The 25,471-nt window shown below is 52.4% G+C and overlaps 2 protein-coding genes across 10 annotated transcripts in view; one reads left to right on the top strand and one right to left on the bottom strand.

Annotated features, from left to right (window-relative positions):
- Window positions 1-38: 38 nt before the first annotated feature.
- Window positions 39-7,493, top strand: BUD31 (BUD31 spliceosome associated protein). 5 transcript variants are annotated; one of them, XM_028088463.2, is made up of 6 exons: window positions 39-315; window positions 1,887-2,018; window positions 2,446-2,544; window positions 5,278-5,400; window positions 5,641-5,807; window positions 7,248-7,493. In XM_028088463.2, exons 3-6 carry the CDS (start codon window positions 2,451-2,453, stop codon window positions 7,296-7,298), a joined length of 435 nt encoding a protein of 144 aa, XP_027944264.1. In that variant the 5' UTR covers window positions 39-315; window positions 1,887-2,018; window positions 2,446-2,450; the 3' UTR covers window positions 7,299-7,493. The 5 variants fall into 5 exon arrangements, with proteins under 5 accessions (XP_027944264.1, XP_027944262.1, XP_027944258.1 ...); XM_028088461.2 differs by having other exon boundaries at window positions 41-315; window positions 1,887-2,023; window positions 2,424-2,544; XM_028088457.2 differs by having other exon boundaries at window positions 47-315; window positions 2,424-2,544.
- The window catches only part of PTCD1 (pentatricopeptide repeat domain 1), a 44,268-nt gene continuing 22,761 nt past the window's right edge, over window positions 3,965-25,471 (bottom strand). The window contains exons 1-10 of one of the 5 annotated variants that reach the window (XM_028088446.2): window positions 25,384-25,413; window positions 24,196-24,417; window positions 22,161-22,644; window positions 19,829-19,969; window positions 17,037-17,255; window positions 14,852-14,953; window positions 12,251-12,958; window positions 11,074-11,190; window positions 9,764-9,946; window positions 3,965-8,119 (exon numbers count right to left, since the gene is read on the bottom strand). In XM_028088446.2, coding sequence (XP_027944247.1) covers window positions 7,937-8,119; window positions 9,764-9,946; window positions 11,074-11,190; window positions 12,251-12,958; window positions 14,852-14,953; window positions 17,037-17,255; window positions 19,829-19,969; window positions 22,161-22,644; window positions 24,196-24,203 — 2,145 coding nt within the window. In that variant the 5' untranslated portion in view covers window positions 24,204-24,417; window positions 25,384-25,413 and the 3' untranslated portion in view covers window positions 3,965-7,936. Of the gene's footprint in view, window positions 8,120-9,763; window positions 9,947-11,073; window positions 11,191-12,250; window positions 12,959-14,851; window positions 14,954-17,036; window positions 17,256-19,828; window positions 19,970-22,160; window positions 22,645-24,195; window positions 24,418-25,325; window positions 25,463-25,471 lie in introns of those variants that run through there. The other 4 variants (XM_028088447.2, XM_028088450.2, XM_028088449.2 and 1 more) reach the window with 4 other exon arrangements.

Raw genomic sequence — 25,471 nt, 5'->3', positions numbered from 1 at the left:
AGGGAAGCCGGCGCACGGGGACTGTCCAGCGCGTCGCCTGAGTCCAGGCTCGTCTGCACGCTGCCCAGGCAACAGCGCTTCCGGTCCCCCCCGCCCCGGGGAGACGCGTGAGCCTGCCGGTCTCCCCGAGAAATTTGAGGGCAAAAGGCAACAGCGGCTGTGAAATTATATACAGGCAAAACTGCGGACACCTAAGATGACGCAATCTCCGCGCGAGGTAGGGAGGGGCCCCGCGAGGACCTCAGCCTGAAGCTATCACCTGGGAAGCGGAAGCCGTCGGGAGAGAAGTGGCGGCTGACGGTGACGGGTTTTCGGGTGAGCCCTTTTCTGTATTCTCCAGTACCTTGGTAACGGCTAGGGCCAGGAATCGGAGGTCTACACTGGCCCAGAAGCGATCGGAGCGGCTGGCCAGGGGTGGGTTCGGGCCTCTGGAGCGGGAGGTCAGAGTGAGTTCCCAAGAGGAGGTGGCGCTTCGTTCGTTCTGCCCAGAGAATAGGAGATTTGGGGATTTTCTTGTTTCTAGGCTCCCCCTCATCCCGCTCTTTTCTCTGCCGAGAACGTTTTCTGTCTAAATACTATTTGTTCTTGTAAGCCCGGTTCAGATACCGTGGTCTCTAGGAGCCTTTCCTACTATCCCGACCCTCAGGTTTTCCCTCCCAAGCTCCGAACCCCTTTCCACTCGTTTCTTCTCCCGAGCGCTGCCACCTCTTGATCCAGGTGCCTCCCACCTGTTACCCTCCCTGGGTAACACATGGATCAGGGCTCTCGAGTTTCCCTGGGTCATAGCAAAGTGGTCATCCTGTATTTTTGTCTTCTGGGCCCGTGCGCTCTGGGGCAGGGTCGAGATTCTGGCCATCTGTAGCTTCAGCGCAGGGGAGACACGTGCAAAGACCACAGATTTGGGAGTCAGGAGCCTCCCAATCAGAATCATACTCTGCAGGAATGAGATCTTGCCATTTGCAACGATGTGGATGGAACTGGAGGGTGTTATGCTGAGTGAAATAAGTCAGAGAGACATGTATCATATGACCTCACTGATATGAGGAATTCTTAATCTCAGGAAACAAACTGAGGGTTGCTGGCGTGGTGGGGGGTGGGAGGGAGGGGGTGGCTGGGTGATAGACATTGGGGAGCGTATGTGCTATGGTGAGCGCTGTGAATTGTACAAGACTGCTGAATCACAGATCTGTACTTCTGAAACAAATGCAATATATGTTAAGAAAAAAAAAGAGCAGGAGGGGAAGAATGAAGGGGAGTAAGTCGGAGGGGGAGATGAACCATTAGACGATGGACTCTGAAAAACAAACTGAGGGTTCTAGAGAGGAGCGGGGTGGGGGGATGGGTTAGCCTGGTGATGGGTATTAAAGAGGGCACATTCTGCGTGGAGCACTGGATGTTATGCACAAACAATGAGTCATGGAACACTACATCAAAAACTAATGATGTAATGTATGGTGATGAACATAACAATAAAAAATTATTTTAAAAAATCATACTCTGCCAGCTCTCATCTGTTGTGACCCTGACTTTACCTCTAGAAGTGTCGTTATTCACCTGTAAGGTCACTAATGGAGAATTCATGAAAAGGAGCCTGGGGATGTGTGTGTGTGTGCCCCATGCGGGGGTACTTTGTAAACTGTCAGGCACCCCACAGAAGGGAGGGACTGGTTGAGTTTGGGAGAGAGGAGTCTGCTGTGCTAAAAATAGGAGATAATTAACCTGAATCCTCTTTGCCAGCTAGGAAATGCTGTGGTTTGAAAAATGTTTTCTTTAGATTTGCACTGGCTTATTGTGTAGGCTTTATAATGACTTGCCTTTATGTAATGTGTTTGTTGGGTTTCAGAGACTCTTTGCAATCCAGCTAACTCGCTGCCCTCGTTTTACAGACAAGACTGAGGACCTGAAGGGAAAGGTGACCTCACAAAAGTCAGAGAGTAATTGGTAGAGTTGGACAAGAACCTAAGCCTGTAACTGAAGAGACCAGAGGTCTTTCTGTTATACTTCTTGGGAAGCAGACGGTAAGGTACTTTGGCTCTATACCATCTTTTTCCCTTTTTAAACCCTTGTTTTATTAGCTCTCCCAACCATAGGCCTTCTCACACTGTATTGTAATTACCTTCTCACTGTTTCCTTGCTAGAATGTCACCTTCCCAATGACAGAAGTTGTGTCTTACTGTTTGTTCTTTGTTCCCAACATCCAGTACAGGGCCAGGCTCATAGATGATGTTAAGGATAACAGAAAAAATCTACTAAACACGTTTAATGCAGGCATGTTCCATATAATTATAATGAAGTCTTCTAGATTCTAGTGTTCCCATTTTACAGATGAGTAAACAGATTTAGGGAAGGGAATGTGCACCAAAAGGCCTTTGGGGAGCTCAGGTTCAGAAACCAATCCATTTAATTTCCCCCCCCCCCCCCAGATCTTTGCAAATTATCTTGTAGAAAAAATGCCCAAAGTGAAAAGGAGCCGGAAAGCTCCCCCAGATGGTTGGGAGTTGATCGAACCAACACTGGATGAATTGGATCAAAAGATGAGAGAAGGTAAGTAAGTGGGGGAGTCTCTAACTGGATGAGCTGTGTCTAAGAGTCACAGGCTTCGATGTCTCCAGGGGCCAGGCAGAAATGTGGGTATCATATGGGAATAGACAGCACCACTGTGGCCTCCAGACACTGACCTGTTTTATTTGCTTATTAACTCAGAATATTAGGAGTTCTAGAAAATAAGATGGCACTAATGAAAAGGTCCTCAAAGACATTTTGGGGCCAACTTTGATATAAAAGTCTTAGAGAATAAAGATTGAATAGTCTACCTCTATTTACTGTTTTGGTTAGGTACATATTTAGAGTCTTACAAAATATGTTTACTTGGAAAATCCTGTCCTTTTTCACGTTCACATTTTCTGTTAAAAGTTTTACCCAGATTTTTCTTGCTGGTCTCTGACATGGTTTTCACCACTTTGTTTTTGAATTATCTACTAGTTTTCCAGAATGTACCATGTTCAGTTCCCTCAAAATGCCATATGATCTTGAACTTGATTAATCAGTGTAGTGTCTTTTTAGAAATCTAATCTGAAGCCATGAGCATCTCTTGGCCTTACAGGATCACAGTATGATCCCTTACTCAATCGTTTTTTTTTTTAAATTTTTTGAGAGAGCACGCGTGGCCTGGGGGGTCAGGGCGAGGGAGAGAGAATCTTAAGCAAGTTCCACATCCAACACAGAGCCCGATACATGGCTCCATCTCACAACCCTGAGATCATGACCTGAGCCGAAATCAAGCGTGGGACACTCAACCGACAGAGCCACCCCAGCACCCCTAAATAACTGCTTCGTTAGGATTTTAAACTAGTTGAAAATCAAACATAAACACTTCAATAATGGACAGTTTTTTAAAGAATTAATATTTTAAAAGAATTGTTGCTGAGGTTTTGAAGTTAATGGGTTTTGGTTTCTTTTGAAGTTTTTGGCATTCGCCAAGTGGCAGAAATCTAGATCTAGTCTATGCTGTGACGCCAGTACCTCTGGCCTCTCTTCCTACACTCATAGTGGCAGGACTCCACACCACCCACTGAAAGACGCGTTCCACTTTATGTGTGAACCTGTATAAAACAACGTCCAAGGATGTTCACATGGTCTTGTGAAAATGGGTCCAAAAGGGATTTTTTAAAATGGGAGTGCTGCTTTGGTTTAAAAGATTGAGAAATGACAAAAGCACAGGGAGGGAGGCTCTGCTTCCAGATGCCTTATAAGCATGTTTGCCCCCCCCCCCTTTTTAAGTGCGATCTGACATGAAACATTGTATGTTTTGGCTGCATGTGATCTGATGTGTGTATATATTACGAAATGATTGACAATAATTTAAGATCCATTACCTCACAGTTTTTTCTTTTTCTTGTGAGACCTTTTAGGGTCTACTCTTTTAGCAACTTATATATACACAATACAGTATTGTAAATTGTAGTCATCATTCCCCAGGATTTATTTATAACTGGAAGCTTGCACCTGTGACCCCCTTCCCCCATTTCACCCAGCACCCCCCTTGTTTCTTGAGGACTCTGATCAGATGTCCCCTTGTGCCTTTGATCACCTGTATAAAATGTCAGTCCCCACTTCCCCTTCTGTTTTCTCTTCTCCTTTGTGGCCTTTACCACTTAGCCCCACATGCCGATCCACCTCCCTCCCCAGGAATGCCGCCCCAGAGCTGCTCTGCCTGCTCCACTGCTGTGCCTTCAGCACCCAGAGCAGGGCCTCGGCTGCAGCAGGCACAGTGTGCACTTGGTCAGTCCGCAACACCTGCCTTTTGCTCGGATTACAGAATCCTGTGTGTGGAGCTGAACACTACATCCTAAGTAATAGCATGGCCCCAAAGTTGGAGAAATGGAGGTACAGTTTTCTTGACCACTCCTTATCTTTCTCCTCTGCTCTAAAAACTGAGTGGAGGTGGTAGACAAAGATCAACTTGTAACTGCTAACAGAAAGAGACTTGCCACTTGAAACAATCCTGTTTAAGTCATGTGGCTTATTTTTTTATCTTTTAAAATAACAGCTCTACTGAGATTGAAGTCCTATTCTGTAAAATTTGCCCTTATACAGTGTTCAGTGTATTCGGAGTTGGGCAACCCTTACCTCCTGAAGAAACCCTGCACCCTTTGGTAGTTACCTCCTTCTCCCCAGCTCTCCCAGTTTGAGCAACCACTCGTCTACTTTCTGTCTCTGTAGACCGTCATCTGGTAGGGGGCCTTTGGGGACTAGTTCCTTCCACTTGGCATGTTTTCAAGGTTCATCCGTGTTGTAGCAGGTCATTTCTTTTTCTGGCCAAATGACACTTCATGGTGTGGGTGGGTTTTGTTTATCTATTCATCAGCTGATGGATACCAGGATTGTTTCTAGTTTTTGGCTGTTGTGAATACTGCTGCTTGCACATTCATATGAGAGTTTTTGTGGACACATGTGTTTTCAGTTCTCTGGGCTATATACCCAGCAGGAGAACTGCTAGGGCGTATGGTAACTTTAACTTCCTGGGGAAGAGCCATCTCTAAAGTCAAGAATTCTCCAGAGAGGCTGCACCATGTTACGTTTCCACCAGCGGCCTGTGATCCACTTTTCCTACATCCTCGACACTTGTGACTGTCTTTTTGATGATAGCCAACCTAGAGGATATGAAGTAGGATTTATTCTTTATCCCTGGTTATTAAAAAAAAAAACAACCACTGTATCCTGTGCAATGAACACTACCTGCCACAAGAAAACAAAGACACTCCTTTTTCTCCGCAGCTGAAACAGAACCTCATGAGGGAAAGAGGAAAGTGGAATCTCTGTGGCCTATCTTCAGGATCCACCACCAAAAAACCCGGTATATTTTTGACCTCTTTTACAAGAGGAAAGCCATAAGCAGAGGTAATGAACTAAATTCTCTTGGCCTCACCAACTTGAGTAGCTTTCACATTTACTTCATGGTTCTTGTTCTTGCAACCTAAGCAAGTGTCGAGTTTTCTTATTGGTAAAAAAAAAAAAAAAAAAGGGCGGGGAGGGGTCGGCGTTGGCTAAATACTCTTTCTAGTGAAGAGTAGTGATGGGCCGGGGCTGGGGAAGCTTTGTGATACCATGGTCTGATGCCCTTTCCCTTCTTTTTGACAGAACTATATGAATACTGTATTAAAGAAGGCTATGCAGATAAAAATCTGATAGCAAAGTGGAAAAAACAGGGCTATGAGAACTTATGCTGCCTGCGCTGCATTCAGACACGGGACACCAATTTTGGAACAAACTGCATTTGCCGGGTCCCCAAAAGCAAGCTGGAAGTGGTAACGTCTCTACCCCTGTAATGTCTGATGATCGAGTTTGAGGTCACTTTTTCAGTTCGGAAGTCCGCCCTAGTTGACTGCAAGGGATCGAACATGATTTTGCTGACTGTCCTGCTGGCCATGCCCCAGGGAGTTGAGTCCCTCTCCTGAGCAGTCCATGCTGGGCAGTGTGGCAACAGTCGTGTGTTAGGTCTGGGGGTCAACTCAACTGCACCCTTGGGCAAGTTATTGAATTCCTTCCCTACGTAGGAAGTGGGGGTGAGAACACCGACCCCCCAAGGTGGTGGGGAGTGCTGAGTCAGGGGAGCATGCTCACCCCAGGTACCCTTTTCTCCAGGCCTTCTCCTCAGTTGTATTACGTTGTATTTCTTCTGTCAGAACTTTGTTCTAAAACTCGACTGGGCAGCTCAGGACCCAGGAATGGTGCTGCACATGCAGTAGCTGAGCTGACGGCGTCAGCCTCTCTGAAATGGAACTGCAGAGGGAGGGAGGTGGTTCCTGGGACATAGGCTATGGTGACCTTTGAGTGCGACCCCTTGGCTGACCATGGTGGGCCCAGCTGGGCAGGCAGACCAGACTGCCCACCTCCCCGGGGGCCACCTGTCACACAGGTGCCTCATCACTGGTCTCTTGATGTTGCAGACCAGTTCTAGTTTATAGAGCTCTGGGCCAAGGGCTTTAGCTCAGCAGGCAGCTCTGTCTCCCTGAATCATCTGTAGTCAGGGGGTAGTGGACATCGAATGAGGGCCCAAGGACATCAAATTCTTCCTTAAGGGAAGGCATGGAGAGGTGGTGGAGTGGCAGAAGCCGCCACAACCCCCCATATTCTATGGTGGTATTGGTCGGGGGTGCTGCCCCAGCCCTGTGGCCAGAGTAGGGCCTGTTTCTGATTTGGTTAAGTTTCACCATCTGATCTTGTTCGTTTAGGTAAGGGTCTTACTCCTCCAAAAAAGAGAATAAAGGAAAGTATACACAGACCGCTGCTCTAGGGCCTTCTGTCTGTTGGGCAGGCCCTCAGCCGGACATCTGGGCACACTTGGCCCAAGGGACAAGACCCTTCTGCTGCCACTCAGATTCCGGTGCACATCCTCTGCCCCTGTGCCCCCACTAGAACGCTCCCCAGCCCAGAGGCCCTGAGCCCCCTGAGCAGTAGCAGACCCACTTCCAGCTTACTGCAGGGTAGGTCATGCTCACTTCATGGAACAATAAGAATCATTCACAGGTTTTTTTTTTTCTTTTTGGGGGTCAGGTATGTACAGTGTGCATAAATTCAATGCACAGAGGTATAGCTTCAGTGTCAGCAGCACTGATTGCATGTGTCACGGAAGACTTTCTGAGGAGTATTATGTAGACAGTGAATGTCCAGTTGCCCCCCTTGTTGCAGGGACCGGGGCGGGGGTCGTGGCAGGAGCACAGCGTCTCAGCTGTCCTCTGTTGCAGGGCCGGATCATCGAGTGCACACACTGCGGCTGCCGGGGCTGCTCCGGCTGAGGCCCTGAGGCTCTGACCCATCTTCACCCTGAACTTGGGACTTCGTGGGTTTCTGCCTGTTGCACCACCCCCTTTCCTGGGAGCAGCTCTTCTTGCAGAGCAGTGCTCCCGGCCTGAGTTGGAGCACGGTCTCTACATGTAAAGGCTTTGGTGTTTCTCAGCTGTGATTTGTAGGAATAAAATTTTTAAATCTTCTGGGTCCTGCATTCATTCTTTCCGAGAGCCAGCGGACTGTGGACTCCAGTGGGCGAGCACCAGGCCCTAGAAACCGGTCACCCTTGGGCCTCCATCCTGACTCCACCTTGTAGGTGCTGTGTGACTGTGTGCAAGGTCACTTTCCTCATCCGTGATGGGGACGACCACCTCCCAGACGAGGGTGACCAGAGCTGGCGTGCCAAGGTGGGCCAGGCTGCTCTTGGACCTGCCACGAACTTGTCAGGCACCCTGGACCCAGTGTTTATCCTCATACCAATGCCTGCAAAACGCTGCATCCCTCACTCTGGGCCGGACCCTTCCTCGGGCTTGAGGCCACACGAGCACATGCACAGGCCCGATGCAGAGCGGCTCCTGGGCTCCCACAGAGCTCTGTAAACACTGCCCTTTGTCCCAGCTCCGCTCGCAGCCCCCAGCGCCTCCCATCACCTGCCTCTGAGGCCTCCGTCCACATCCGCCTCCATGATGGGGTCTCGGTCCCCCTGGTGCTTGGTCCGGAACTTCTGCCACGGGTGGGGGGTTTCCTCTGCTGGCATCACTTTCAGCCACTGCTTGTAATAAGCTCGGAAGCCATCAATCTTCTCCAAGTAGGTGTTTTTCTCTTTGTACTGTAAGTGGAAAAGCACAGGGTCAGAGGAGCCATTAGTCACTGCGTGCTACACACGGCTCATCCCAGACCATGGCCGCTGGCTCAGGCCTCAGGGAAGCTGTTCTTGCTTCTAGGTAGTTAAGGAAAGAGGGCAGGAAAACTGTTCGATACTCGAGTTGCTTACTGTCAAGAGACACAGCTTCCGTGGGGCAGGCCAACTTCCCATCTACTAACAGTCCCTCGAAGTCTGTGCCACTGTGTTACACTCAGGGACGGCCCCCCCTGCCCCCCAAGCTAGAATCCCTGGGTGCTACCTCAGCCCCCACAGCCTGAGAGCCTCCCCCATGCTCTCTCAGCACTGCTGCAGTGTCTCTGGAGAAGGGGGAGGAGAGGGAGGAAACAAGATGCGCCCAGCAGATGCCAAAAGAAAGCTGGTAAAGAAAAAACGTAGGAAAAAAAACAGCCAAAAATATACCGAAGGTAACGACACATAGCTGGCTTCCAAAGATTTAACAATTCCAAGCTTGTATGTACCTAATCCAGCCTGAAAGCACAGAAAACAAATCTTGACAGGCACAGACAGAAATAAATCACGGTCCTAAGGGACTAGGAATGTGATTTAATCCAGTAAGCTCTAGGCCTGTGGTAGTCCGGTATCTAGACTGAACCTGAGACGATCCCTTGAGGACTCTACACCACGGAGTAAAGAGACAAATCCACTAACTGGAAGATACTTGCAACGTGGAACAAAAGAGGAGTATCCAGAACACATAAAGAACTCTGGAGAATCAGTAAGACAAGACTAACAGCCAACTGTTCATAAATGCCCAGTTATGCCCTCTGCCTGGCATACGCTCTACTGCTGTCTCCCGGATTCTTACTGAGCCCTCAAAATGGCCCTCAAGTGTTGTGCCTGCACAGCGGTCCCTGACCCCATGCCTGGGGTGACCCTGCCCATCTCCCCCCCTCCCCACTGGGATGGTGCTCCTCCAGGCCACAACTGCTGTGGAGGCACTCAACATGGGGTCTAACTCCCGTGGGCCCTAAATCCGAACCCCCACAACCTGCTATCCTCAGTACAGCAGGGAGAGAAGCAGACATTACAAAGCAGATTCTATCGCGGCCCGGCTGCCATCCCCGTTCACTGGACAGACAACAGTCTGTACTGGGCACCAGGCAATGGGCAGGTACCGGCGAACCAGGTGAGCGGGGCTTACGGTTTTGTGAAGGTCACAGTGACTTGTGCAGGTGTAATCACAGGTTGTGAAACAGTGACAAGCAACGGGGCTGGACGTGGTGGGCAGGAGGGAGCAGCAGGGCATCCCTGAGAGGGAGCTGTCCGAGCTGAGACCAACAGGGTGAGGAGCCAGTTATGGGAAGCACAGGGGGAGCCTACTCAAGGCAGAGGGAACACAAAACCCCCAAGAAAGGAAGGCGGCAGAAGGCCAGTGGGACTGACTGAATCCAGGGAAGAACGGCCACAGATGAAGTGGGCCACAGGGACTCATGGGCGGCGGTTTAAGGAATTTGGGATTTCTCCTAAGGGAAGCTACTGACAGTTTAAAGCAAGGGAATTCCAGTTCTGGAAGGCCAGACCCAGGGTTGGGGCGGGGGGAGGCGGGATGCTTAAAGAAAGGACAGGCGAGTGAGAGGGCGCACACACCCGATCAAAGGAGGGCGGGTACTGGGCTGCAAACTCCAGCTGGCGGATGACCACCTCATTCACCGGGACGCTGTCGCACCTCATGTGCTTCAGGATGTCAATGAGATAGGTGTAGTCCAGCTTCTTGACGGCCGCGTTGATGAGGGTGCTGTAGATGTGGGTGTTGGGGGTCATGTGGGATTTCTGGAACATCACAGACACTCGATCAGCGAGGTGATGGCAGCTGTTGGGACAAAGCAGCCTACTGTGCGTGTCAGATGGCCATTAGGCCAACCAGCCACCAGGCCAAGACGATCTGAACCCGGTGCTAACGACAGGCTGCACGCCCCGCACTGTAGGTCCATCCCACCCAGCCTACCTTCCTCGGCCTGAAGAACTCACTCAGAGATCAATGGCCTCAGGCAGTAAACCACGCGCAGGAGACCACCTCCTCGGCTCTTGGCTGTGGGTTTACTGCAACCCCTGCCCCCAGAATTCGGATACATCCCTGCTCTTGTCATGCCTCCCATCCCTCCAGAGTTGGGGCCAAGACCTGTTCCCACCCCCCCAATCTCTCCGCACTGCAACCACCTTCAAGACTAATGCTTTCAATGTCCACAATAGTGGACATTGTGAAATAAGTCAATCAGAGAAAGACATGTATCATATGACCTCACTGATATGAGGAATTTTTAACCTCAGGAAACAAACTGAGGGTTGCTGCAGTGGTGGGGGGGTGGGAGGGATGGGGTGGCTGGGTGATAGACATCGGGGAGGGTATGTGCTACGGTGAGCGCTGTGAATTGTGCAAGACTGTTGACTCACAGACCTGTACCTCTGAAATAATGCCAATATATGTTAAGAAAAAAAAGAAGAAGATAGCAGCAGGGGAAGAATGAAGGGGAGTAAGTCGGACGGGGAGACGATGGACTCTGAAAAACTGAGGGTTCTAGAGGGGAGAGGGGTAGGGGGATGGGTTAGCCTGGTGATGGGTATTAAAGAGGGCACGTTCTGCATGGAGCACTGGGTGTTATGCACAAACAATGAATCGTGGAACACTACATCAAAAACTAATGATGTAATGTATGGTGATTAACATAATAAAAATTATTAAAAAAAAAAAAAGACTAACGCTTTCAATGCCAGTTCCTGCAGCAACTCACCAGGGTCCACTTTTTCTCAAGCTAGAGCGACCACACTCTCCCTGCCCCCATGCACACGGTGCTGTCCGGGTGCAGAGGCCTGGGGGTTCAGGAGGGCCCAGCTCTCTCCCTGAGCACCCCAAGTTAGCACCATGGGTCACCCCCCCCCCCCGGCCTGGACCCACTCACCTTCATGTCCGCAAGCAGCTGCAGACCATCTGCTGGCCTGTGGCACCCGGTGGCCAGGCTGCAGAAGGTCTGCAAGTTGGGGGTAAGGCCCCTCTCTGCCAGGAGTGGCAGCAGCGCCTGTGGGGATGGGGATGGCACTACCGTAAGCTGTGACCCGCCACGTGTGGCACGAGCCTTCTCAGCTGAAGCCCGTGGCTGGCTGGAGACCTCAGGGGCACAGCTCTGCTCAGAGGCCTTCCTGCTCCCTCCGTGACCACACTGGGTGCGGGTCTCAGCCCGGCTCGCAGGCCCCCAGCTCCCCGGCGTTTGGCGGCTCTGCGAGGACCCCCGGCCTTCTAGCCCGTCTCCACCACGCCCTGCCCCCCTCCCCGAAGCCCTGCTCCTCTGCTGGCCGTCCATCCCAGCACTGGGGCCTTCAACGTCAGGTGAGCACCAGAGGTCTCCGAGGCCCTGGCCCCACAGTCCAGGGCGGGACAACAACGGTGTGGGAAGTGCAGCGGAGGCTGCGGGGGGCCAGCGGCTGAGAAGGAAGACGCCCTCGCAGCCTGGCCGGCTCAGGGAGGGGCTCTACCCTGTTCAGCTTGTCTAGAGGGCGGCGTGCTCTGCACTCAGGGCCTGAAGGCAGAGGCTGCATCCCTGTCACCTTTGATGCCCACGAGAGCCCGGGTCAGTGCTCTGTCATGCAGACACGTGGACAAAATCGCACGAGGGCTCCGGTGTCCCCATCTGTGCAATGGGGGAAGCCTCATACTGGCAAAGCCTTGTGGTGTGGTCAGCGAAGAGAGAAAACAGATGGGGAGCTCTTCCAACGGCATCTAACACAGACGGCTGGATCAGTGTGTGGGGGTCGGGGGGTGTGGCCAAAGGGTGGGGACACTCAGGAGCCACCAGGCTCTTAGGCCACATGCCCCTCGGGCAGCGTGAGGACGTCTGCCTACACCCACCTGTGAGCTCCTCAATGGGGACGGGCAGCGCAGCCGGCTGGTTCACCCCTCCATTCTCAGCTTGGCCCAAGCCCAGGCCCAGAACGGAGGCTCTAGTCAGTCTGCCCACCTACCTCGGGAACAGGTGACGCCCCCTGCAGGGGAGCCAGGTCCTGCTGTTGGAAGGTCAGAGGAGGGAACGGCAAGGAGGGGCCCCCAGCCTTGAACCTCGTGCCCGCCTCTGAGCCCCTCACCTTCGCGCCCTCCAGATCGCCAAGCTTGCTCTTCTTCCTCATCAGTGTGTTGAAGAACGTCACATCAGCTTCCACCTGGTACGTGTCCAGGACGGTCAGCAGTGAGGACTCCGCGGGACTCCCGGGCTCCACCACCTCAGCCAGCAGCGTGAGGGTTTTGATGTTGGGCCGGAGCCCATGTTCTGCCATCTTGCCCAAGAAGCCCTCCAGGCCCCCCATCAAGGCCAGCCTGTCAGCTGGGGTGGTCACAGTCCCAAAGGAGACCACAGCTGGGGGAACTGCTCCCAAGGTCAGGAGGTTGGCCTCCAGCCCCCAGCAAGAAGGTTCTGGGGCCAAGGAAGTGAGGGCCACCATGCGTTCGGGCTCCTTCTTAGTTTCCACCTCAGGCTGGGCCTTGCTGGGGGCTCTGGCTTCGCAAGGCTCTGGAAGGCCCTCAAGCACCTGAGAAGGTTCCAGAAACAGCTGTCTCTCCAGGGCCTCCACATGCAGCCTGACTGACATGCCGTTGCCCAGCCAGGCCCGGGCTCTCCTCTTTGCCCGAAACCCACGTGCCAGAGGCTGGAGCATGACCGTCTCCTCCCTGGGCCTCAGGAGCAGTGCTGAGGCCACCTCTGGGTCCCCCAAGCCGCAGTCTCGAGCTGCCCCCAGGAGTAGGTTGTAGCCATGCTGGCTCGGCTGGAGCCCCAGACTCAGCATCTGCCTCCACACCTGCTGGGAGAGACAAGCTCAGCTCCGTGCTCCTTCTCAGAAGAACCGTCAGCGAGCAGACGCGAGCAGTCAACAACCATTCAGCAAGTGCAAGGGGCCAGGAAGGAGCTGGAGAGCATCTAACCCGATGCCAGGCTCTAGACAACTAAGAATCCTAAGAATCTGAGGACTCTCTGGGAGACTTCACAGGGGCGCTACTCCTTTCCTCTCCCTAGCTCACCCCAAAACTGTTCTTCCACTTTCATCTCTCTGCCTCCTCCCAGGGCCCCTGTACTGGGAACAGACTTTGCCCTGGGTCGCTGCCCACCTTCTCTGTACTTCTCTGGGGAGGGACGATCACAGAGGCTAGGTTCTGGAAGAGTTTAGGCTGACTTAAGTCTGGATTTAGCAGCACTTCCTGAGTGCCCACTGTGTGCCCTGTCCCACGCAGCCTCCAGGAAGTATGAGAGCACAGGGCGGGCACGGTGGAAGGGGGCTCAGCCAGGAAGAGCACCTCCCAAGCTGGGGGCCCAGGCAGCCCTGTTTCCTCCTGAGATGAGATCATTTTCATCCCACAGCACAGCACCTAGCACACTCAGTGTGTTCTCCACAAAGGACCACTCTGGTCACGTCTGGGTCACTCTGACACCAAGACCACGCCGTTTCTAAGATGCCCGTTTCTAAGGGCTCACTGGTCACACTGGATTCTTTGCGGGCTCAAAGGACGGCCACATTCAGTGGGAGGAGAGCTCACATCCGACTTCCTGTCCTCATCAGGGATAAGTGTGCAGACAAGGCAGGGACTGTTCAGGCCCAGGTTGGGACAGCCTGCAAGAGGTCCACTGCACACCTGAGAGGGTCTTAAGGAGGGCAAGGGTCTCAGCAGGCACCTCCATGGGGAAACACTGACAGAACTGAGGTTTAGCAGGGATGCAGGCTCTAGGAGTTGGACAGACCTCGGTTCAAATCCCAGCTCGGCTTCATAGCTGTGAGACCTCAGGCCAGTTACTTAACCTCTATGAGACTCACTTTCCTTATCCGTAAAATAGGGCTGATGGTACCTAGCTTGAGCAGTTTAATAAATGCACAACACAAACCAGCTATTAGCACTACAGACTGTTTCTAACTAGAACAGATCCAGAACAAAGAAAGGGAGAACTAGATCTTGGCTGATTTTCACTAGAAAGCTACTCCTTCCAGAGGGAAAGCAAGCATCTGGTCCAGGGCTGTCCCAGGTCCCTAGGGCTCAGCCTCCACATGGATCAGCCACCTGGGGATCTTGCTGAAATGCCGATCTGGACACAGTAAGCCCACGGTGGGGCTGAGACCCTGCTTTTCTGACAAGCTCCCAGGTGAGGCTGATGCTGCGGGTCTGTGGGCCCCAGCATAAGCTGGAGGGCCCTAGGTGAGATCTGAGCCCTTCCCACCTGTGGTGTACCATTGCTACCACTGGACTGGGGGTGGGGGAGGTTCTCTCTGGGGAGCTGAGGTAGAATCAGAGCGGTGTATCTCAACCCTGAGGTCCGTGAGAATCTCTCAGGACTACATGCAGAAATGCTGAGTGGGGGCCTGTGGGAGGCAGGCTGAACAAGCACTCTGGGCAAGACTGTAAGCTTCGCTGATATGAGCTAGCGGCCCAGAAGGCCACTCGGCAAGTGAAAGAGGGCAGGCTGGCTGTGCCCTCACTCGGGGGGCAGCCATGCGGCCTCCTCGAGCCTCCCCCACTGCCATCTGTAAAACGACGGGGAGCAGCGTGCTTTGTGAAGACCAAAATATTGCAAACATAAAACCACCTAGCATGGGGCAGTTGCAGGTCCTCAAATGCACACGTGATCATCATTTGCGCCCGATACAGGTGCACAGGAGAAGGGAGACAGCAGGAGAGGCAGAAAGGCAGAGCTGGGAGGGACAGACCTGCAGGGCGTATCGGAAACCTGTCTTCTTGTCCTGGATACAGCCCATGAGCAGGTAACTGAAGGTCTCCTCTGTGACTGCATGCCCTTTCTGGACGATTTCCTGGAGGAAGGAGTGGAGGCCACAGTGAGAACTGGTGGCAGAGCCCGGGCCAGGGCCCAAGGGCTCTGACTCAGGACAGACACTCCTGGGGCAGGCCCTGGGCCGTGCACCTTGAAGAGGCGGGACGTGAATGTGGCTCTAGTGTGGCTCGGAACCAGCTCCTCTCTGCACTCCCTCCTCCTCTCCTTCCAGGCTGCTCTCCCTGGCTGGCGCAATCACTCCTGGCCAGCCCCTCTGCAAAGACCACGCCAGCAGCGACTTTTAGCCCCTGTGCTTAAGGCACTGGAACTGCACAGAGCTGGCTTCAAGTTCCAGCTTTGCCACTGGCCGCCTGTGAGCGTGGGCACGGCAGGAAGCTCCCCGGCCCCAGCCTCCTCATCCCTAGAGCAGGATCACAGGCAGGACCCGCCCTAGAGGGTGTCTGGATCAACCCCACCACCGAGGGTGGTGCCTACCCACGGCACGTGCCCGTGGCGCTTGCTACCCCTGGCCTCCCTCAGGCCTGTCGGGGTTGGCCACTGCCTTCTTGAGATGTTCTTCCACCTCTCGGCCCCTCAGGGTCTCCTCTTCGGGCCCGACTTCCTCCGTTCCTCTTGTGAGCATGGCTGTCCCCACCCTACCCCACCACTGCCACTCTCCCGTCCCCACCTCTGTTGCCAAACCTTCCACCTCAGTGAGGTTTTATTTTATTTTTTTTAGGATTCACTTATTTATTTATTTGAGAGAGAGAATGAGCAGGGGGGAGGGGCAGAGGGAGAGGGAGAAACAGGCTTCCCGCCGAGCAGGGAGCCCGATGCAGGGCTCGATCCCAGGACCCTGAGATCATGACCTGAGGCGAAGGCAGATGCTGAACCGACTGAGCCACCCAGGCGCCCCTCTCCGGGAGGTTTTAGTTTGTGCTCCCTCTTCCTGGACAATCACAGCTGTCTCTTAACTTGTCCCTCTCCCCCACCAGCTAGTGACCTGCATAAAATATCAATGGCATCTCTGGACAGATCAGAGGCCTATCAGCCACACTGCCCTCTTCTGGAAGCTTCAGCTACCTGCCTCTCACACAGCACCCTTCGGGGGGATGATGCATTACTCTCAAGGTTTCCAGGCGTGAGACCCCACGATCCTGCCTCTCCCGCAGGGCAGGCCAGCTCAAGGTATCCAACCCACGGCCTGGTCAAAGGCTGCTCTGCAGCCGGACAGCCCATCAGGTCGTCTCTCCTGCGAGGGGCGGGTGGGACCTCGTGACGTGCAGTGAGGAAAAACGTCAGTCAGCGATGGAAAAAGTGAGACTGAAGCTAAGAGCAAAGAGCAAGCGTGCCCATGGGCCCGAGGGAAGACCAGGCTGCCAAGGGTGTGCCGCGGTTCTGAGGTTTGGTCATGGGGACCTAGAGTCTTCCTTTAGGTGTTAACTCATGTTTGTCTCCCTTCCCAAACTGAGAGGGCAGAACCACCACCCAGCTCGTGCTGCTCCCTGCTTAAACCCCCTCACTGTCTCCTTCTCTGGAACTGGGAATAAAAAGCCTCCTTATAGCCGGGGAATAAGAGGCTCCAGGGGGCCCCTGGGTGGCCCATTTGATCTTGACCTCAGCTCAGGTCTTGATGTCAGAGTTGAGAGTTCAAGCCCCACATGGGCTCCAAGCTCCAGCACGGAGCACACTTAAAAAAAAAAAGAAAAAAAGAGGCTTTGGGCCAAAGCCCTGACACAGGCCCCCGCTCAGCACTCTCAGGCCCCCACTCCCTTGCTTCCCTCGAACCTGGCACTTCCTAGAAACCGGGTATTTTTGTTCACTGTTCTAAGCAGGAGGCCTTCCCTGGGGAGCACGGATTCGTCCCTAGTGCTCTGAAGCCCCGCCCTCTGCTGCGGCACCAAGGGGTCCCACATACGGAGTCACAGCACACACAGCCCACCGCCCTCCTAGGGATGGGGCCTCTTCAGCTGTCAGACTGAGGCTTCTGAGAGTTGGTGAACCCGAGCCCGACTCTTCATCAGCCCCTGAGCCCTCCCGTGAGGGACAGAGAGCCACAGCCTCACGTCTGCCACGTGGGACTGGCCGCGCCGTGGGGAGAAGGAAGGAAGGGGAAACCTCACCTTGAACACATCGAGGCACATCCTGAGGTCGGCACACATGGCAGCCATCTTCAGCAGTGCATGGTACGTTTTCAAGTTGAGCTGGAAGTTTCGGGCCTGGAGCTGCTGCCGGAGCTTCAGGGCGCTCTGCAGTGCAGAGTCCTTCCAGGGGGACTCGGCGCAGACGTTGAACAGGGCTGTATACGTGGCATCTGAGGGCTCCAGGTCCCGTTTCTTCATCTGTGGAGATGGGAAGACATCTGGAGGTGGCTCTGGGGTCAGCTGGACACACAGGTGACAGCCGCCCTGAGGGAAAGCTAGAGAGGACCCTGTTCCTGCATTAAACAGATCTGCTAGCAGGGCCTGTGCTAAGGCGGAACTGAGTGACATGTCAGAGGCTCCTCCTCCAAAACCCTGACTTGGCCAGAGGGCTCTGAAAACGGACCCTGCATCCAGATGCACCAAGCAAAAAGTTATCCTCCCCATGGCCATCAGCCCACTCTGGGCCTGAGATGCCTGTAGCAGGATCCTTCTGATGCTCCCAGGTCATCCTAACTGTTAAGACCCATGTGGTGGAGCTGGTCTGGGAAAAGGCAGGAGGGGACAGTCAAACCCCAACTCCAGCATTTACTAACTGAGGGGTCGTGGGCAAGTTAGCTCCTTGTTGGAAAAACGGGGATGATACCGTCACCTTGAAAGGTTGTTGTGAGGGTCAGCTAGGAGAGTGGCCCCCAGACCAGCAGCGGCCAGGAGCATGTCACTGCAGCTTCTCAGGACCTCCTCCCCACCCACTGCCCTGCAGAGTCACAAACCCGGGGGTCATCAAGCCCTCCAGGTGACTGAGCAAGCTGGAGTTTGAGAAGCTCCTGGTAAACCCAAGTGCTCTTTCCCAGAGAAGGGCCATCTGACCGAGCACAGGTGACAAGCTGCTTGCAGAGGAGTGTAAAGAGCCTTGTTCTCAGAGTCAGGCCATTTGGGACTCAAATTCCAGCCCCAATGCTCTCAAGCAGGGTGACCTTGGACATGGCCCTTCATCTCTCTGGGCCTCTGTTTCCTCATCTGAAAAATGAGGATGGTGATCCCGACTTTGAGGATGATGTATGCTGTGTGCGTCCTCACATAAACGACAAATGTGTCCTGAGGACTTACTACAGGCTGGGCACTGGCCACCAGTGGTTACAGGACAGACACAGCCTGTTTTCATCGAGCTTCCACTCCAGACAGGAGGAAACATAACAGACAAATAAGTAATCAACAACAGTAATAAGGGCTGCAAAGGACATGCACAGAAAATGGCAAAGGAAAAATAGTAGTGGTGGAGAAAGCTGGCACACATCACTTTCACCAAGTGACCAAGGTATGTGTCCTCTCTGATAAGTCCCCTGACAGGAAAAGGGCACTTCACCTTCGTGAAAGCCCTTCCCCGAGCCCATAAGCCCAGCCTTGTCACAAGAAAGCGACTCCTGGGTGGCTCCATCGGTTAAGCCTCTGCTCAGCGGGGAGTCTGCTTCTCCCTCTGCCCACCCCTCGCTTGTGCGGTCTAATAAATAAAATCTTTTTTAAAAAAAAGGAAAGTACAAACATAGAGACATTCTACAAAATCCCTGACCAATACTCCCTAAATCTGTCAATGTCAGGGGGAAAAAAAGGAAACTCTAAAAATGTCACAGAATGGAGAACCCAGACTGGATACTGGAATAGAAAGAGGATCTTGGTGGAAAAATGTGGTGAGATCCAAGTAAAATCTGGAGTTCAGTCCATAGTCATGTACCAGCGGTGGTTTCTTAGTTCTGACAAATGCACCATCACTACACGAGATGCTAATATGGGGATTAGCTGGGTGACGGGTATTTGGGAACTTTTTCTACTGTCTTTGCAGCTTTGCTATAAACCTGAAATTGTTCCAAAATAAAAAATTAAAAAAAAAAAATAAGCAGCAAACTGACGGAGAATAACTTAAAGCAAGAAAGAGGGAACTGCGCTTCTCTGAGGTGACAGGTAGTAAGTCACTTAAGGATCCTGCGCATGTGAGGAAGGGCTGCTACCGCACTGTGAACCAAGAACCACAGGAAACAACCCCTGGCACCAGCCGCCCCTCACTTGGCACCTGAACGCTTTTCTGCTGGTCGGGGAAGCCTCCCGTCATTCCCCACCAGGATATTTCAGTAGGTCTATTAGAGGATACGTCACTTTATCCTTTGTAACCACAATTCCTCCCCCTCGCTTCCAGCTAGAGATGACCTGGCCTCGGGCAGGCGCATCCCAAATGACAAGAAGTCTTGCTGGGATAAAGGATGAGCCCAGGTCCTGGCGGCGAGAGAGGGTGGGATCACTCCTACTAGAGCCTACTATCCTCCTAGGCAAAGCTCTTTCTCGACTCACAGAGGAAACAGCTTCCTGGCTGTGAGAACAATAAAGACAACACAGGAAGTGGATGAATATAAAGCAAAACCATCTTTCAAGAAGAATGAAAGCCCTTTTCAGAGGACCAGCTTTGGAAGTCAAGTGCGCATGTGTGTCCGGTGTGGGGAGTAAGTAGGGGTGAGGGGACGTGAACACACCTGGGGCAATGGGGGAGAAGGAAGGGGGCGCGTGGGCCCTGCCGTGGTCAAGGCAGGTGCTGGAGGACCTTCCGGCGCATCTCATGTCATCATCCAAGATCACCTCCACTTTACAGAGGATGAAACAAAGGCTGGGAGGTTAGTCTGGCCGCAGGTGACATCCCACCATGCGTGCCCGGCTCTCTCTGCCTCTAAAGCCCAGGCTCTCTGGAGCCTCGCCCCCTCCCCCCGGCCCTGGGCCCCCCCACTCACATCGTTGTAGAGGCGGAAGGCCTTCTTCAGGTATCCGGCCCGCCCACAGCCCCCAATCAGCACCGTGTAGTTGCACTCGAGGGGCTGGAGTCGCTCCTCCTTCAGCATCTGCTGCTCAAACAGGTCCAGGGCCTCGGCCAGCTGGGAGGGAACACGGGAGGGGGCTCAGGGCGGCCTCAGAGAGCCTCAGCAGCGGGAGGGAGACTGAGAATGAGGGACCCGCCCAGGCCTGCCCAGGAGCCACACAGCCGTGCTGGGCCTCTGCCACCAGTCTCTTGGTCCCTGCGCTCTGCTGCAAGAGGGCTTTGTGGTGGCCAGGAGGAAAAGCCCACCGAGCTCCCACCACCTATGAAGGCTCTTGGCCCCACTGCCATGGCTGCCTTCCCTCCAGCCAGACGATGGACTCCTTGAAAGCAGGGCCATCCATGTCTTTGCCCCTTTGTGGGCCTACAGTAGAGCCAGGGCCTGGCCCTCAGTAAGTCCTCAGAAAATGTTAATTCTGCAAATCTGGGATCTGTCCTGCCCTTGCTTCCTGGGTAACCCCATCTGTAGTGCCAGCCCCCTGGGTCTAAGCGGGAATGGAAGACTGGGTTCTGCACACTCAGGGCCACTGTGCTGCACGATCGCAGGGGGCCATTCACTGCAACACCTCCTGTGATGGCGCAACACGGCAGCCCCGAGTGACCAGCTTCCTCTGGCTGCAAAGCCCCATGGCCCACAGTCGTCTCTACCCACCCCTACTCCTTACACCATCCCTTTTAAATCCTCAGTTCACTCCTTTACAACTTAATTTTTTTTTCACCCAGTGGTTCAACCAATAATGACTGAATCCCGCTATGTACCAGGCAAGGTCTATTTGCTGGGGATACAGCTGTGAACAAGAGGGAACTCCTTCACGGAACACATCTTCTAGTGTGGAAAGACCTACGCCGAGTGAAATAACTAAGAAAAATATATACTGTGTCAAACGATGCTAGGTTTTAAAACAAAAATAAAGCAAGAAGCGCCCAAAGAAGGGGATGGGAGATTCAGTTTTAGATATGACAGCCAAGCAGGGCTTCACCCAGAAGGTGACAGAACAATGATCTGAAGGAGGTGAGGGAAGGAACAACACTGTCTGAGAAAAACAGCCAGTGCAAAGGCCCTGAGGCAGAAGTGTGCCTGGGAGTTGGAGTTGGGAGGAGCAGAGAGGAGGCCAGGATGGCTGTAGCATCGTGCGGAAGAGATAAGAGTAGAGAGGTAAGGGGGGGGTGGAAGGCAGACCCTGCAGGCTTCATAAGCTATTCTGAGGGCTTTGGCTTCTCTTTATTTCTCAACTTTTCATTACGGAACAGCTCAAACATACACAAAAGTAAAGAGAATAGTGTAACTACAATGGTTATTAAATTTGGCTAATCTTGTTCATCCATACCCTGTACTCCTGCTCCAAACCGATTTTTCTTTTTTTAAGTAGGCTCCACACCTAAATTGGAGCCCAATGTGGGGTTTGAACTCACGACCCTGAGATCAAGACTTGAGCTGAGATCAAGAGTTGGACGCTTCACCAACTGAGCGCCCCCTGGCACCCCCAAAATGAATTTTTTAAAGCACATTTCCAGACATTACATCATTTCATTCCCCAAATCTTCAACACACACCTCTAAGAGATTTTTAAACATAAATACTACGTCATTATCAACACCTAAGAAAATGAACATCAGTGTCATCGAACACACTGAGAGTCCTGGAAGGAAGAGTAACATAATCTACTTTAACAGGGTGGCTCTGTGCTGCGCGCAGACGTGGAGAAGGAGGTGGTGAGGGTGGCAGGGAGCTCAGTGACAAGTGTGATAGCTGAAGGGGTGAGGATAAGGAGAGGCCTGGGCTTTCACGGGTAGCGCTGTGTGAACTGTGAGGATTGGCAACATTTTGAAGCTCCGGCTGGTGAGAGAAAGAGAAGAGTTAGGGACGGCCCAAAGGCTTCTGGCCTGGGCGGATGCAACAATGCAATCGCCGTTTAGTGAGATGAAGACAGTGTAGGGAAAACAAGGCTGGAAACCAAACTTTCAGGCCCGTCTAGGTGAGCCTAAGGAAGCTGGTGAGGTAGCTGGATATGCAGACTGGGAAGGCCGGGCTGGAGATACAAACATGAGAACTGCAACGGGGGTGGGGAGGGGGGTGTGTGAAAGCCAGGGGGCTGGTGGATTGCCTGATGAAGTACCCAGGGTGAGTGAAGACAGAAGAGCCCTAAGCATCCACATATTTAGAGATCAGGAAGGTAAGGTGGCCCCTCCAAAATACTGGGCTTCCAGAGAGTAGAACCGGGAGCAACAGAATCCAAAAGTTCCCTCACCTTCCCTTCTTTGATCAGGTGTTTGCATTGAAAGAAGTACCAGTAAGGCGTGTTTTTCCGGCCCCGCCGTTTCTCTGGCTCCAGCCCCCTTTCCTCATCTTCAGCACTCTGTTCCCTGAGCCGTAGGTTATATAACTGGGCTGTCGATTTTCGGAACATTCTCCTCGAGGAGTACTTGTTGGAGAGGGTCCCAAAGCTCTCCTCCTCTTCCTCCTGAGTGGCCGTGGGGCCACTCTGGCTCAGGTCAGAGCTGAGGCTGCTCATGTTCTTCTGGTTCCCTTGGCCAAGGGGCAGCTGTGAGGGGGAGCTGCTGCAGGCTCGAGTCAGCCCCACAGCCCTCAGCCATGCAGGCCCCTCCCTGCCTCCTGCCCATTTGGCTCCGAGAGGGCCGAGGTGCTGGAGGATGGACAGTCCCACAGGGCGGAGTCCGGAGAAAAGCCGGGCCAATCTTGCGAGGTCCATGTCTGGCTTTCTCCACCAGGGCCTGGCACAAGTCAGAAACATAATGAAAACATAATGAAAACTACTTGGGTCTGTAGTCACAAAAGGCAGAGAAAAGACAAAGAAGTGGTCACAAGCACGATCGCTGAGATTAGAACGCCTAGGTTCAGATTTCAGTTTTGCCAAAGAACCACCCATGAGTCCCTGGGCACTCGCCACTCTGGTCTCAAGTCTCCTGCCCTGTGAACTGGGGTTAACTAGAACCATCGCCCACACAGCACCACAGCAACGATCAAATGAGGCCTCCGATACATGGTGTGCAGCACAGTGCTGGCACAGTAAGCACTCAACAAACATAAGCTAGTGGTATTATCAAGCCATGATCTAAGAGACCGGGCACTGAAGTTAGAGGGCCACAGCTGTATGACCAGGCCCATTCCTTGCCCTTCCTGTGCCTAGATTTCTTCAGCTGCAAGATGAGGATGATCCTACCGACCTCACCACAAGGTTATAAACATTCAGTGAGATGTTTCTAGTACATCTCATTTAATAGATTCTTTAAAAATTGTAGCCATTATAATGTATTATTAGGAAAAAAAATAGCATTCTGGGCCTCTGCACAGGGAACTCAAGCATGCCTTTTCTGCAAAATTTGTAGATAAATGGGCCAGAGTTGTGCTGTTCAATATAGTAGCCACTGGCTACACGTGGCTACTGAACACTTAAAAAGTCTCTAGTCTAAATGAAGACACACTTTAAGAACAAATCACACACCAGATTTCAAAGATTTTATACCAAAAAAAGGAGGTAAATTACACACAATAATCTTTTGACATGTCGAAATGACAATTTTGGATATACTGGGCTAAAAAAAAAATGTAACAGGGGCCCCTGGGTGGCTCAGTGGTTAAGCGTCTGCCTTCGGCTCAGGCCATGATCCCAGGGTTCTGGGATCGAGCCCCGCATCGGGCTCCCTGCTCCGTGGGAAGCCTGCTTCTCCCTCTCCCACTCCCCCTGCCTGTGTTCCTTCTCTCACTATGTCTCTCTGTCAAATAATAAATAAATAAATAAATAAATAAATAAATAAATGTAACATTAGTTTTCACAATTCGTAAGCTTTATTTAAGGTGGCTACTTAAAAATTTTAAGTCATATATGTGCTGGCATTATATTTCTACTGGACAGTGCTAAGCTAGAGATCCTGGTCTGCACACTTGAAACTCTTCAATAGAAAAGTATCAGGGGACACCTGCGTGACTCAGTCAGTTAAGCATCTGCCTTCTGTTCAGGTCATAACCCCGGGGTCTTGGGATGGAGTCTAGCATCGGGCTCCCTCCTCAACGGGGAAGTGTGCTTCTCCCTCTCCTGCTCTCTCTGTCAAATAAATAAATAAAATATTTAAAAAAAAAAGAAAACGTAAAATTACATTTGTGCTCAAGTTATATTTCTGTTAGAGCGGCAGGCCTCACCAGACATGGAATGCTAAGGGCCCTCTGTACTAGTATCACAAGGGTGCTGGTCAAGAGAGGCTGTCTAATACAGTACCCAGACCTGGGTTCACAGGCAGCCCAGTTCCACAGCCAGCCAGTCTCACCTTTGCATTCGGCTGCACTGCTCCAAGACCGCCAGCAAGTCACTCTCCTTCCTGAGCCTCGGTTATTAATCAATCTGCAATCACTTACGAGGTCTAATTTTACATTTTCAAGTAGCCACATTAGATAAAGTGTTTACATGCGTTAAATGAAATACACCACATTGCAAGAAAAAACCCCAAAGATACCGAAATAAGTATCAAGACGTTTTTAAAAAACTCCTCCTAAAGAGAAAGACAAAAGGCAAACTCAGAAACAGAGTCGATTGGTGGTTGGCTGGGAGACAGAGAAAATAGGGAGAGGTTGGTGAAGGGTACAAACTTTCAGTTATAAGACAAATAAAATCTGAGAATCTAATGGATAACATTGTGACTATAGTCGTTAACACGGTATTGTATAATTGTAACTTGCTAAGAGAGTAGAACTTAAATGTTCTCACCAAAAAAAAAAAAAAAAAGCAAATATGTGAGATGATGGATGTGTGAACTAACTCAATGGGGAGAATTCTTTCACAGTGTATACCTATACTAAAGCATGTTGTGCACTTTAAAAAAAAATAAAACAAAAAAATAAAAAAAATAAAAAACTCCTCCTATACTGGTGTTTTTTCGACGCAATACCAAGATCCTGCCATCCTGTCACAGCAGGGATCGGTGTAACCGATGGCTTGTAGTAGCCGCAGATACTGTGTCTCCAGCCATCATTTACACTCATCCCCATTAGAAATCACGACTTAGTTTAGGGCCCTGTTAACGCTACTCCGTCAGCCACGGAAGGAAATGCTCATTTCACACAGAGAAAACTAAAGGTGCAATTTTCTTTCTACCCCAGTTCATTAACCTGCCCAAGCTAATAACCCCTGAATTAGAGACGCGCCGCCGCTGTCCTCTCTGGGGGACCGGCCCCTCCCCAGACGCTCCCCGGGGCCCTCTGGCCAGCCCGACCCCCTCCACACTCGCCTTTGGAACCTCGGTCGTCTCACTAGACCTCCCCGGCCCTGACCCCAGCTGCGACACTCGCTGCCCCTCCGTCCTGTCCCCGCCCGGGAACCGGGCTCCAGTAAAGGTCAAACAGGATCTCACTCAAAAAGTCCGGCCCAGCAAATGCAGCCCGGATTCCCGCCCCAAGTCACCCCCAGTCCGGCTCCGCGTCACCCTTCCGCGTCGCCCCGACTCCCGCTCCCGCCTCACCGCGCCGCGGACCAGGGTCTCGTTCCCAGAGACCTTCTCTTACGCGCACGCCGCTGCCGACTTCACGCAGGCGCAGTCCGCGACGCGA

The sequence above is a fragment of the Eumetopias jubatus genome, unplaced genomic scaffold, assembly GCF_037043125.1.
Source record: "Eumetopias jubatus isolate StellerSeaLion01/CBP00866 unplaced genomic scaffold, mEumJub1_p1.0 scaffold_12, whole genome shotgun sequence".
Taxonomy (NCBI): Eukaryota; Metazoa; Chordata; class Mammalia; order Carnivora; family Otariidae; genus Eumetopias; species Eumetopias jubatus.
The sequence above is the reverse complement of the archived record's forward strand: the minus strand, read 5'-3'. Positions and strand labels throughout refer to the sequence as shown.

Bases quoted from the DNA above. Each gene is read 5' to 3' on its own strand.
- BUD31 (XM_028088463.2), top strand. From the start codon at position 2,451: ATGCCCAAAGTGAAAAGGAGCCGGAAAGCTCCCCCAGATGGTTGGGAG. The intron at 2,545-5,277 runs GTAAGTAAGTGG...TTTTCTCCGCAG, and splicing joins GGATCAAAAGATGAGAGAAG to CTGAAACAGAACCTCATGAG. The intron at 5,401-5,640 runs GTAATGAACTAA...TCTTTTTGACAG, and splicing joins GAGGAAAGCCATAAGCAGAG to AACTATATGAATACTGTATT.